At 40.6% G+C, this 14,552-nt stretch overlaps 1 protein-coding gene across 6 annotated transcripts in view; it reads left to right on the top strand.

Annotated features, from left to right (window-relative positions):
• HSDL2 (hydroxysteroid dehydrogenase like 2) overlaps nt 1-14,552 on the top strand; it is a 103,108-nt gene that overhangs the window by 50,587 nt on the left and 37,969 nt on the right. For 5 of the 6 annotated variants that reach the window (XM_027105195.1, XM_027105194.1, XM_027105199.1 and 2 more), the window contains 3 exons: nt 4,634-4,737; nt 5,741-5,839; nt 8,715-8,810. In XM_027105195.1, coding sequence (XP_026960996.1) covers nt 4,634-4,737; nt 5,741-5,839; nt 8,715-8,810 — 299 coding nt within the window. The remainder of the gene's footprint in view (nt 1-4,633; nt 4,738-5,740; nt 5,840-8,714; nt 8,811-14,552) is intronic. The other variant, XM_027105197.1, reaches the window with a different exon arrangement.

Genomic DNA, 14,552 nt, shown 5'->3' with positions numbered 1-14,552 from the left:
CCTCCTGAATGGAAACCATAGAGAATCAAACCATAGTAAGATCTGTGGCAAGCATATTGAAAAGATTATGGTGAAAAACTTAATGAACTAGAAAGAGGACTAATATTTCAATAGGTTTGTGTTTACTTTCAAATAAAATAAGCAATGCTGCTGTGTGATGCAGTTATGTGTTACAAGAAGAAATTATCTGGGCATCAAAATATTTTACAGCTGGTAACTTTGTGAAAGAATTTTGATTGAATGTAAACACTCATTTAAATAAGTGTTTAAAAATATAAACCTAACCAGGAATACTATTCCTGCTGAATTAAGGGTTAGAAGGGCATGATGCATGAAAAACTTAAATCATTTGTGTCCGTTTCTATTATAGATGACGAAGCCACAGGAATAAATATTCCACCCACCCAGTTATATTTATTTATGGTGTCAGGATAATTTTGATGTGATTAAAGTTTTTTAGACTGGATACTCATGACATGAACATCAGGAAATGACTTGAGGATTGAGAAATGTTTTAGAAAATGTAATGTGGGTTTATCAAAAGTGGTAATCAGGACTTCCGTGGGGGCGCAGTGGTTAAGAATCTGCCTGCCAATGCAGGGGACACAGGTTCGAGCCCTGGTCCAGGAAGATCCCACATGCCGTGGAGCAACTAAGCCTGTGTGCCACAACTACTGAGCCTGTGCTCTAGAGCCTGTGAGCCACAACTACTGAGACCGCGTGCCACAACTACTGCAGCCCGTGTGCCTAGAACCTGTACTCCACAACAAAAAGAAGCCACTGCAATGAGAAGCCCGCACACCGCAACAAAGAGTAACCCGTGCTCGCCGCAACTAGAGAATGCCTGCGCACAGCAATGAAGACCCAATGCAGCCAAAAAATTAATTAATTAATTAAAAAAAAATCCACCTGCTAGTGCAGGGGACACGGGTTCGATCCCTGGTCCTGGAAGATCCCACATGCTGCGGAGCAACTAAGCCCGTGCACCACAACTACTGAGCCTGCGCTCTAGAGCCCGCGAGCCACAGCTTCTGAGCCCACGCACTACAACTCTGAAGCCTGGCTGCCTAGAGCCCATGCTCCGCAACAAGAGAAGCCACCGCAATGCAAAGCCTGCACACCTCAACGAAGAGTAGCCCTGCTGGCTGCAACTAGAGAAAGCCCGCGTGTAGCAACAAAGACCCAATGCAGCCCAAAGTAAATAAAAAAAAAAAAGTGGTATAGACAGTGTGACTGTGATGGTCAGGGTTAACTTTAAACTTATACAAGTCTAAACTAGTGTAGAAGTGTTTCACAGAGGTGTAGAAATTAAGTTTGTTCATTGTATTGTTCACTAGGAATAGCTCTTGCTAAAAAGTTGAAAACGGGCCGTTATGAATTGTAAGAATTAAATAGACTTCCGTGGTTTGAAATACAGACTATTCAGTGCTTTACTCATGTTGAATACAAAGTGACTGTCAGTTCTGTGACAAGGTTGTGTGGTTGTGGTGTATTGTTGTAGAGATTTTGTTTTTGATTAGAAAGAAATCAATTCTTTTTTGCCACCCAAGAGAAAATTCCCAACTCAGTTCCCAAGCAAAGATTGGGTCAAAGACTTGGCTTTTTTAGCTGACATTATGACTTACGGAAACACAAGTATATGATTCTCATTGCTCATTCCTTGTGAAATTATGTCTTTGGAAAACCCATTTGTCAAGGATAATTTGTCCCCTTTCCTATAACAAGGTCATTTTCCAAAAATGAAAGTGATGGCCTAAACTACACTCCTGTTCATAGATTTGTTCAGTTCAAAACAAAACCAAAAAATCCGATATAGGAAAATGAACTAACTTTAAAATTACCTTTATGAATGAAAACTATTTGTGCAGTTGAAGAACTACAAATGGAATACATAAGCTGTAGGGCACTAAGGTACTAAAAACTAAATATGAGTACGTTGGAGTAATAGATCTACAAATATCTCAGGAATAGATACCCTAAAATAAAACCCTTTTTTATTTTTTATTTTTTCGGTACGCGGACCTCTCACTCTTGTGGCCTCTCCCATTGCGGAGCACAGGCTCCGAACGCGCAGGCTCAGCGGGCATGGCTCACGGGCCCAGCCGCTCCGCGGCATGTGGGATCCTCCCGAACCAGGGCACAAACCCGTGTCCCCTGCATCGGCAGGCGGACTCTCAACCACTGCACCACCATGGAAGCCCTAAAACCCTTTTTAAAAGCAAAGATTCTATTCACTGTTGAAAGTTCCTATATTTATTAACAGCTATTTTTGAAAATAAAATTTATTTATTTATTTATTTTGGCTGTATTGGGTCTTCGTTGCTACGCATGCGCTTACTCTAGTTGCGGTGAGCGGGGGCTACTCTTTGTTGCCGTGCACGGGCTTTTCATTGCAGTGGCTTCTCTTGTTGTGGAGCACAGGCTCTAGGCGCACGGGCTTCAGTAGTTGCGACACGTGGGCTCAGTAGTTGTGGCACAGGGGCTTAGTTGCTCTGTGGTATGTGGGATCTTCCTGGACCAGGGCTTGAACCCGTGTCCCCTGCATTGGCAGGTGGATTCTTAACCACTGTGCCACCAGGGAAGTCCCTATTAACAGCTAATTTTAAATAAAATTGTTCCCAGTTAAAGGCATTTTACAATGCCAGTTGAAAGACCTGACATTGACCTTTGAACCAAAAAAAGGGTGTCAGGTTTTTGGCCCTCTATGAAAGGCATACATTATAAAAGAGAAATTCATAATGAGACATTTCCATTTAAATTTTTGTTTTGTTTTTTATTTAGTGACACTCATTTCATTCACAGAAGATAAGTACAGATTGTTTTCTCAGGGAAGCCTGAGAAGCATCCTCAGGGAGAGTAGGGGAAGGCCCAAAGAACTGACCTATTTGGAGATTTCAGCAAGGATCTGGAGCTGCTTCCTGATCCCTGGTGCCCAGGGCCCTGTGGCCTGTGTCTTGTGTTCTAGTGGTTTAAAGAAACAGGGCTGGAAGACAGGAGGTAGAATGCAGATCCTGATTTGTATTTCTAAGTTTTAATTAAATATATAATCTCCAGTATTATATGTGTTTGTATCATGTTAAATGCTTATAGAAATTCAGTAATAAGGCTCAACTGTATTTCTGAACCGTTGCTCTTTCTTATACCCAGCTCACTTTATTCATTTACTCAAATGCCCTATAGGCCTTGGAGCTTACAACCCTGATTAAGTAAAATAATTCATGTGAAGGTAATAACTAATAAGTGCAGTGCCTAGCATACAGTAAGTTTCTAGTAAACTTAGCTCTTTTATTAAGCTCAAGGTATTAGTATCTAAGCGTAGTGCTAAGAATTTTCAATATAATGTGTAAGATAGGGCATGTTGCCGTGGAAAAGGTACCTGATGAGGGTTAGTAACGCTGAGGGTTAGGCAAGCAAAGTGCAGGTGGAAAGGTTTTGTCTAATATATTAGAGAAGCTCATGTTTGTAATGTAAATGAAATGAACTCCTTCCCTTGAGTGTGAAATATGGTCTTATTGCTTGGAATAGGTTGTTTCCTGTTGATGCTTTGACGTGCAGCTTCACTGTTCTAATGACAAACAGCTGTAATATTGTTTGCCCTTCTCTACCTCACCCCGATAAGAGTGAAGCACCTTTGTAATAGAAAAACAATATGTACAAAAACCCTTTAGTGATATTGATTGTATTTGGTTTATAAACTTAAAAAGACATTGCAAAAAAAAAAAGACATTGTAGATGGTAACAAGAATGTTGTACATTGGTAATAAAGGAACAGACTTAAGAAGAATGGACTAGTTTCAAGTCCTCGAAGTTATTGAATGTGAAATAAAACTAAAAACTAAAATTATTAAGCTACGATATGTTATTAAGCTATATACTATAGCTTAATAATTAAACATTTCCTAATATTGGACCTGTGTCTTTTGTAAAATAATCTACCTTTTTGAAAGGGTTTAAAAAATAAACAACTAAATATTGCCTGCAAAGGAACATTGCATTGCATATTGGTACAAATTAAATTTGGTTATGTATTGGGAGTTCATGTATTAAATTACAGTTCCAGCGTGGTAGGAATACTATACCTACTAAGATGAAAAAAAATCAGAATATGTAATACTAATAATAGCAGTTATTTCATGTTTAATATATGCACTGTTCTAAGTATCTCATATGTATCATCTCATTTTAATCCCTTGGTCAATCCTAGATAGTAGCAGGTATTACCAACATTTACAAGTGAGAAAACTAAAAATTAGAATACTATATATTTTGCCCCAGATTACACAATGAAGGGCAGAAGGAGGATTTGAACCTAGGTCTGTCTGACTTGGAAGGATGTAGTTGAAGATAATCTAAGTTGGATTTAAGGCTAGTGTGCCACGGAATTGATTATTTTCATCAAGCAGATCATATTGTCAGGCCATTATGCATAGCTTCAAAGGATGAATATCAGTTGCTTTTCCTATCTGCATTCCAGGTAAGTGGGGGAACAACAACAAAGAAAACCAACAGAAGTACCCTGCCGGTTATCGAACAAGTTCAGTTGCTCTGTAGAAGTAGTTTAAAATATAACTTAAGAAAGTAATGAAGCTGTTAGAAAGCTAGTAACTTGACTTGTGTTTTCTTTTGCTTTCAGATCTAAAGCATGCATTCCTTATTTGAAAAAGAGTAAAATTGCTCATATCCTCAATCTCAGCCCACCGCTGAACCTAAATCCACTGTGGTTCAAACAGCACTGTGGTAGGTGGTAGGATGAGGGGATGGCTTGTTTAGTCAATTTGTTTTGTATTAAACCAGTATATCTATGATGTAATCACAATTTGTACATAGCGTTCAACATTAAATTTTCTATGCAGAAATTGATAGCATTTTGTAAGTAGATTCTTAATCTTTTATCTTTAATTTAAAAAATTGAGGTATAATTTACATTAAATAAAATGCACAGATGTTAGTGGTTCAGTCTGATGAGTTTTGACAAACGTATATACCTGTATAACCAATAATCAAATGGAGATATGGATATCCCTGTCCTAGAAAGCTCTCTCAAGTCCCAGTGGGTGTGTTTTATTGTATGTAACTTATTCTTCAGTAAAGTTGGTGAAAACGATCCATGGAATACTTTACCTTTCACAGAAAACTAGTGATTTAAGGTGAGTTTGCTAAATAACAAGATTTATGTATAGGTGCCTCCTTTGAAATAGTTGTGTCAGATACTTATCCTTATTTCAACATAATTCAGTAAAATTTGGAAAGGAAGGCAGTTGAAGTAGGAACCCATAGAACAAAACCAAAAGGAGTTTTGTTTTAATAGACTAGGTTAAATGAATTTGCAACCTTTTGTTTATGTTTTACTAGTAGTAGTTTTCCTTTAAATGGTCACTTTCATTTTTTTAAAAAAGAAAAGGAAGAAAACCAGATTAAGAAACAATAATGTAACTTACTCCCATAATATTAAGAGAAGTGAAAGTTTATTACCGTCTTTTTTTCTTTGAATCTAATATTAGGATGGAAGTATGTAAAAGTGGTTCATCCCTGATATATATAAAAACCATTTCCATAAAACTACAGTTACTTCTTTAAAAACTGTTCTTTTAAAAATAGTAAATTAAAATTATGTTTTGTATTATTATTAAATAATTCTGAAAAAAATATATCGAGGAAGGAATAGTAATAGAAAGAAATTGGTTATTTAAATTCACAGATTAATTTCTTTCTTAATTAAATTCTTGGTGGTTTCTTTCAGCTTACACCATCGCTAAGTATGGTATGTCTATGTGTGTGCTTGGAATGGCAGAAGAATTTAAAGGTGAAATTGCAGTCAATGCATTGTGGCCTAAAACAGGTATGTACTTACAAAAAATCCATTTATTGGATTCTCATTTATTGTCTTTGACCCTCTTTGCTGGGTGGGGTGGGGTGCGAGTGAGTAGACTGTCAAAGGTAACCTCAGTCTGTCTGTTGGGAAAAAAGTTCAACTTTTTATTGTGCATAAAAGGCCCTTTTCAGTCACCTTCTAGCTTTGACTTGATCTGCATGACTACATGATTGCTGTACTAGAAACACTGAACCCAGGAACACTTGAAGAGTCTCATTAAAGCCAACAGGAAGCCATCTGCGTTTCCCTAACCTTTTTTCCATCACTATCTTTCGTACCTCAGAAAATTCTATAGATTCTCATACTTTTGTTTTCTCCTCACACATCCCAGCAAATGCTTCTTTACTTTCTGGTATTCTTACTACTTTGTCTTTTTCCTTTATGAAAAACCAACTTTTCTGTACTTTCACATGAGTTCTGAGTTCACAGAGTGCCTAGATCCCCTTTAGGTGACAGAATAACCTGCATATGGCTGGGTATGCAGCTTTAGAGTTAAATGTATGATGGAAGCTGATGGGTGCAGGCTAGGGAATATGTTGTATAAACATGAGGGAAAGTCAGTAAAAATGACAGAAAGGGAAAGCTTGTCCTTGTGGGTTCTTATTCTCCACTTATATATCAAAACAGCTTAAAGGAAGTAAAAGAAAAGACAAACTATATCTATTATATGTTTTTTCATATATTTAATAGATAATGCCTGTGAAAAACCTTAACTACTTTCCTCTTAAATCTAAATGACAATCCTACCCCACAAAAGTATGATAAAGGGAAAATGTAGTGGGAATCACTTTTTCATTTTATGTATTTAACAGAACCTTTGTTGCACTAACATCAGTACTCCAACATGTAAATTAGTGTGACCCCTTTCCAAGGAAACTCCTTAGGGGTCAAACTGGTGTGTCTCCTCCTAGGACAGTGCCCTCCATTCAGTGGTCACTTAGGTGTTTTTTGAATGAATGATAATTTTGGATTCCCTTTGAAAGTATCTTCATATTCTTCATTATATTCCTTGAAACATACAGATTGCAGACTGGAATCTTTTCACTTATTTGAGGGTACAGGGGGTTTCTGAGAAGGTGACTGTTGAAACTTATGGCCTTGCTGTCCACCCTTTCCAATGACCAGGCAACTCCCCGGAGTGGAGCAGGTTGTTGGGGTGGCAGGCAGGCAGGACATGGAAGGAATGAGCAAGACATTGATTCTGTAAGAGGAGTAACTGAGAAGCTTGAAGGAGGTTATTGCCCTCTGGGCCAGAGGACAGAATGGGGCCAATAGGGAGCATTGGAGGGAGAATTAATACTCAGAAGTTCCTGGAGAGAGCTCAGCCCATGGAGGATCTGAGGCCCTCACCTGGGTGATTCAACAGGTGAGAGAAGTATTTCCTACCCTTAAGGCTGAACAGTGAGGAGACCAGGGAGAATTCTCCTTTAGGCCTCCAAATGGATTCAGTAACTGGTACATCTGCTGTATTACCCACCCGTGGGGCAGAGACCGCTCCACTTGCCCCTGCTGCCAAGGTTGCCGTTGTTTAAGTTATCTAAGGGTGAATAGAGCAGTGAAAAGACAAAAAGTGCAGTGCAGCTAAGGCGATCCAATATCCAGACACAGGAAGAATCAACAAACACTGCTGTCTGTTAGAAGAACACTTAATTCAGTATTTTTGCAAGTTATGATAGCTCTAGAGGTACTCTTGAACAGAACTGCCACATATAGCAGTGTGAACTGTACCCAGAGTTGTAGCTTAGAAACAAATGATGGATTTCTTTTTCTTCCCATCTGCTGTATACTAGGTGAGGAGATTTCCTCAGCTCCAGGCAGTAGTGAAAGACCTAATGGTCTATGGTATTGAAGCTGGGAGAACAAGGGGCTGTGGCTGAGAATTTATGGAGCCCTGGGATATGTTGCTAATGCAACTCTTAGGAAAATTTAGCCGTTGCAGCCAGCTCTCTAGCCACTATCTTTCTTTTCTCATAAGAACTCCAGGAATTAAAAAAAAAATTTAAATGAAATATAGTTGATGTACAATATTATGTTAGTTGCAGGTGTACTGCATAGTGATTTGACATTTGCATACATTGTGAAATGCTCACCACGATAAGTCTAGTAACCATCTGTCTCCATACAAAGTTATTACAGTATTAGTGACCATATTCCTTATGGTGCATATTACATTCCTGTGGCTTATTTATTTTATAACTGGAGGTTGTACCTCTTAATCCCTTTCACGTATTTTTCCCCACCCTTCACCCCACTCTCCTCTGGCAACCACCTGTTTGTTCTCTGTATCTATCAGTCTGTTTTCATTTTGTTTTGTTTGTTTATTTTGTTTTTCAGATTCCACATATAAGTGAGATCATATGATATTTGTCTTTGTCTGACATTTCACTTAGCATAATACTCTCTAGATCCATCCATGTCACAAATGGCAAGATTTAATTTATTTAATGGCTGAGTAATGTTCCATTGTGTGTGTGTGTGTGTGTGTGTGTGTGTGTGTGTGTGTGTGTGTATCACCACATTTTCTTTATCCATTTATCCATCAATGGACATTTAGGTTGCTTCCATATCTGGGTTATTGTCAATAATGCTGCAGTGAACATTGGTGTGCATATTTATTTTTGAATTAGTGTTTTTGTTTTCTTTGGGTAAATACCCAGAAGTGAAATTACTGGATCATATGGTAGTTCTATTTTTAATTTTTTAAAGGAGGAATCAATTTTTTAAAATTCCATCTGAAGTTTGACTAAGATTCTTTATGCCCTGACCTACTGTGGGATCAGAACCATGATTTATTGCTTCTTCGTTTCCCTTATGTTACTGTAGCAGACACAATTCTTTTAAGATTTTCTGGAGAGTGATATTCATTGCAGTGAGGCAAAGATGAGAGTGAAAAAACTGCTTCTACAATACTTTTCAAACTACATGTCAAGACTCATTGGTGAGTCATGAAATCAATTTAGTGGATTGTGAAATCTACTAGGTAGCAGCCAGAATTCTGTTGTTGTTTCATTTTATTTCTAATTGAATAAAATAGAAAATATTAGAGAGCATTGCATATAGTAAGAGTCAATGTTGTTTCATAAACTTTTTTCATGTATAAATGTCATATATAAGTGAAATAGGTATATGTTTGTGAGTGTATATGTGTAGGTATTATGTGTTTTTAGTCATGCTGATAAAAAGTGTTACTTGTGAATCGCAGTAAAAAAGTTTAAAAGCTCACACTTTATTGTGCCTCTTTGTTTTCAACTTCTTTTCCTTCTCTCATCCTTTCTCAACCTCCTCCCCCTGCCTTAATCATTGCTGTTACCAGAGTTGATAGATAGTGAGAGTCAGGCAGTTAGAAAGGGAGGTCTCTGAGATAAAGTCTGAGCATAGTGTTTCCCTCTTGGTACCTCTATTATGTTACTTGACGCTTTATATTCATTCATCTTCCAAACATTTTTATATGCCAGGCACAGTTCTCTGTGCTATTTATTCATTATGTACTCAACAGATAATTTATTAAGTATCTACTATGCACAAGGTACCTGGGGGTACGAAGATGAATGTGATGCAGTCCTTACCTTCAGAGAGTTTACCTCTCAATGCGAGAGATGAAAGAGTTTGTTGCCATCATTTACACTTTGTCCTTCTTTCCTTGCCTCCACTCCTCTAATCTTTAGGTCTTTGGGATTCTGGGGTAACAAAGTGAGAAGAAGCCTAGTCTAATGCTAAAAATTTGAGATTTTATTCATCGGCAAATATTTGCTGGACACCTATTTGCTAAGCTCTGTTCTAGTTGCTTAAGGTACATCAGAGAACAAACTGGACAAGAATATGTGCCATTATGGAACTTATAGTATAATTGGGAGAGACACAACAGACATTTAACATAATGAATAACAAACTATGTAATATGCTAGAAGGTGATAATGCTATGGAAAAAGTAGAAGAAGGTAAGGGAGATTAGAAGGCTCAGGTGTTAGGGAGGATAAGTTGCAATTTTAAATAGGGTAGAAAGGTTTAGCCTTTTTTTTTTTTTTTCCCGGTACATGGGCCTCTCACTGTTGTGGCCTCTCCTGCTGCGGAGCACAGGCTTCAGACGCACAGGCTTAGCGGCCATGGCTCACAGGCCCAGCCGGTCCGCGGCATGTGGGATCCTCCCGGACCGGGGCACGAACCCGTGTCCCCTGCATCAGCAGGCAGACTCTCAACCACTGCGCCACCAGGGAAGCCCGGTTTAGCCTTTTTGAGGTGACATTTGAGTGTAGAAGTCTTCAAGTAAGGAGGTGATGGAGTTCACCTTGGGGGTGTGTTAGTCAATGGGGTATTTGAGGGAAAAGCATTGACGACAGAAGACATAGGCCCTTGAAAGGTCCTCTGAGGTGAGCCTGCTTGGCAATGATGAAAGAGCAGGCAGAAGGCCAGTGTGGCTGGAGTGAGGGGAGAGTGGTAGGAAGTGAGGAGATGATGCTTATGAGGAAATGGTCAGATGTTGTAAGGTTCTTGCCAAGACTTGGGTTTTTACTCTATGAGTGAAATGAGGAGCTTTTGCAAGGTTTTGAGCAGAGGAGGGGCCTGATTCTTTTAAATTTGTAAAAGAATCTCTCTGGCTGCTCTGCTGAGAATAGATTCTCATAGGGCAAAAGGAGAAATAGGGAGACCAGTTTGGAGGCTATTGGAGTAACCTAGGCACAGATATTAGTAGCTGTGACCAGGGTGATAGCAGAGGCAGAGAGTGGTCAGATTCTGATATTTTTTGCAGTTAGTACCAACAAGATGTGCTGATGGATTAGATATAGGATATAAGACAAAAAGAAGAGCCAAGGATGACTCCAAAATTACTTTGGCTTTAGTAACTGGAATAATGGAGTTGCCATCAACTGAGATGCGGGAATGCTACAGACAAGGGAGGTTGGGGAACAAATTCAGTTTGGGGCATTGTGATTGAGCATCCAAGTGGAGATGGTCAGTAAGCACTTGGGTTTGGAAGTCTGGGGGTCATGAGGGAGGTCCAGGCTGGAGATGGAATTTGTGGATTTTCAGCATATAGATGGCATATAGAGTCACAAGGCTAGATGATGTCAGCTAGAGAGTGAATAGAAGAAGAGAAAGTATCATTGGCAATTGCAATGTTAAGAGGTTGGGAAGAAGAGGAAAAAATCCACATAGGAGAGTAAGGTAGGAAGAAAATCAAAGAGTATGATGTCCTGAAAGCCAATTGGAGAAAGTGTTTCAAGGAAGAAGAGGAGTGATCAGTTGTGTCAAATGCTGCTCATAGCTCTTACAAGATGGGGACTGACCACTAGATTTAGTAATCTGGACATCTCCTTCATAGCACTTATAACATTTGAAATTAAATTGCTGATTTTATAACTATAATTATTTAATGTCTTCTTTTGGGGGGCTGTGTCGGGTCTTCATTGCGGCATGCAGGATCTTCACTGCGGCATACTGGATCTTCGTTGAGGCATGCGGGATCTTCGTTGAGGCATGAGGGATCTTTCGTTGCGGTGCGTGGGCTTCTCTCTAGTTGCGGCGTGCGGGCTTCTCTCTAGCTGCGGCGTGCGGGCTTCTCTCTAGCTGTGGCGTGTGGGTTTTCTCTCTCTGGTTGTGGTGCGGGCTCCGTAGCGTGTGGGCCCTGTAGTTTGTGGCATGCAGGCTCTTTTGTTGAGGCGCATGAGCTCAGTAGTTGTGGTGTGTGGGCCTAGTTGCCCCGCAGCATGTGGGATCTTATTTCCCTGACCAGGGATCGAACCCGCGTCCCCTGCATTGGAAGGCAGATTCTTCAGCACTGGACCGCCAGGGAAGTCCCTGTTTAATGTCTTTCTTGCTAGAAAAGCTTCTTGAAGGTAGAGACAGTATCTGTTTTGTTCATTTTATTATAGTCATTGTAGACATTAAATAAGTATTTTATGAATGAATGAAAGTGCAGTATGATTTCCTTCTACCTAGGTCCAAGATAGGCATTCTGAACAAAGCTTATATAAGGAAGGGGGAGAACATTGTATGACAGGGAACGTGGAGGACAGTATCAGGATTGGAAGAAGAAATCAGCTCACTGCTGAGACTTTGCTTTAGCTTAGAGATGTTCATTTTAGATTGACTAGACATCTTGGAACCATTGGTATCATTTGGGTCCTAGATTTGCATAGCATAGTGAATTCAGTTGACGGTCATGTTCCATATGATACACGGCATAATGAATTATGTACGGGATACTTTTAAAACATAACAAGAGGGCCATGTATTTCAGATTAAAGGTTAGGAAAGGTTGTTTTCTAATGGAACAGTTGAAATGAGACCACAAGAGAATATTGGAGTTAGCAAGAAGGAGACTGGGCAAGGCATTCCTGGCGGAGCGAACAAAAAAGGCTTTACTATGGGACAATACCATGTGTTTGGTGGAACTACAAGGGGTTTAATATACTGTACCCATGATGGGGTGTGGGCTATTTATTTCCCTCTGAACTTGAGCATCTGCAAATGGGTTCATATTGGCCTGAATGTTGGGGGGGGTGTATGAGGTTGTGGGGAAGACGGACAAACTAAGCCCAAGGGGCTTGATTGCCGAGTTTGGGAGCTTGAATTTATTCAGCGGAGAGCCACTTTAAAATTTTAGAAGCAGGAGAACACTAAGAAGAAGAAGGAAAAGAGGAGTGGTGGTTTGTTGATGAGGTTTAGAAAGTTTAATTTGGCATCTGAATATAGGATGACTTGTAAGTTTGTGGAAAGAGGAGGCAGGAAACCTAGCTAGAATATTGCATTATTCATGATGGAGGCAATGAGAATGGATTTGAGAGGGTGTTCATGCTCCTGGCTGTCTGGGAGGCCTCTATTTAAAAAACACATGTCTTCTTTCTGGACTGAGTAGAGTGGTTCTTTCTTTATGCTTGCTGGAACCAGAAGCAATCTCCCAACATTACTGCCCTTCCAGGAAGAGGAGATTTATTGCACTTAATAAAATGAGTACGGTGTGACATATATTATCTACAATCAAAACAGTGTCCTGGTCCACACTTTTCGTCCTCCCTGGCTCGGTGTTCCTTCTCTACACTGGCTACGTTACCCCTTCTGGGTCTAGAACTTTCAAGCCAGTGAATTCAACACATCCAGAAAACGGACTAGAAAGCATGCCTTTAGTAGTTCCACAACATGAGGATCTCAGGCACCCGACTATGTCACCTTCAAAACTATAATTTTCTCATTTTACAAAACCCATTTCATAGTTTCTGCTGACGTGGAGGGTGGGGAGGGGAGGAGGGATGAGGGCTGCTATTGAAAATGCCTGCTGCGTCTTGCGTCTGGATTGGTCAGAACAAGTGTGGTAGAAGAGGAAAGTCCACTTTTTTTTTAAAATATTTATTTATTTGGCTGTGTTGGGTCTTAGTAGCTGCACACGGGATCTTCATTACCACGTGCGGGATCCTCATTGCAACATGTGGGATATTTTTTTAGTTGCGGCATGCGGGACCTTTAGTTGCAGCATGTGGGATCTAGTTCCCTGACCAGGGATTGAACCCAGGCCCCCTGCACTGGGAGTGCAGAGTCTTAGCCACTGGACCACCAGGGAAGTCCCAAAGGTCCACTTTTGGATAGGTTTCATGTGAGCTGGGGTGGGGAGTCTGGAACTGGTGGCTCCTGAACTTGGCAATGGCAGTGGAGAGGAAGATAACAAAAGCATCACAGAATAGCTGCAGTCCTCTGTCACCTGGACCACATTACATGTAGACGTGGGAACTCAGCTAACCAGGGAGGTCAAGGTGACAGGGTGGCAGCTGGCCTCTCTTGGTACTAGAAACCAAAACTGCTTTCCGTTTTTCAAGGGACCTACTTACCAACAAGGTTAAGCAGTTTATACCGTATTTCACTGATTCTGAGATGCCCATGTTTTCACATTTTTACATCTTTGATATCAGGTTGCTCTTACAGTTGATGATATATTGTAGTTTAATTGGCAGGGTTTTTTTCCTCATTGGTACACTGTTTTCTTTTTTAATTAATTAATTTATTTAGGCTGCGTTGGATCTTTGTTGCTGTGCGCAGGCTTTCTCTAGTTGTGGCGAGCGGGGGCTACTCTTCATTGCGGTGCACAGGCTTCTCATCGCAGTGGCTTCTCTCGTTGCGGAGCACGGGCTCTACGTGCATGGGTTTCAGTTGTTGCAGCACATGGCCTCAGTAGTTGTGGCTCATGGTCTCTAGAGCACAGGCTCAGTAGTTATGGGTGCATGGGCTTAGTTGCTCCGCGGCATGTGGGATCTTCCCAGACCAGGGGTCGAAACCATGTCCCCTGCATTGGCAGGCGGATTCTTAACCAGTGTGCCACCAGGGAAGTCCCTGTCAGTGGTACACTTTATAATCAGTGGTATCTTCGGTTCAGTGTGTACATACAAGAATGTACGTGTGGGGGCTTCCCTGCTGGCGCAGTGGTTAGGAATCTGCCTGCCAATGCAGGGGACACGGGTTCGAGCCCTGGTCCGGGAAGATCCCATGTGCCACGGAGCAACTAAACCTGTGCGCCACAACTACTGAGCCTGCACTCTCTAGAGACTGCGAGCCACAACTACTGAGCCCACATGCTACAAGTACTGAAGCCTGCGTGCCTAGAGCCTGTGCTCCACAGCAAGAGAAGCCACCGCGATGAGAAGCCCGCACACCACAATGAAGAGTAGCCCCAGCTTGCCACAACTAGAGAAAG

This window comes from Aethalodelphis obliquidens, unplaced genomic scaffold (assembly GCF_003676395.1).
Source record: "Aethalodelphis obliquidens isolate GAN/ISIS:26980383/991018 unplaced genomic scaffold, ASM367639v1 scaffold7, whole genome shotgun sequence".
NCBI classification, from domain to species: domain Eukaryota; kingdom Metazoa; phylum Chordata; class Mammalia; order Artiodactyla; family Delphinidae; genus Aethalodelphis; species Aethalodelphis obliquidens.
Note: the sequence above shows the minus strand (reverse complement) of the source record. Positions and strands in the feature narration are given on the sequence as shown.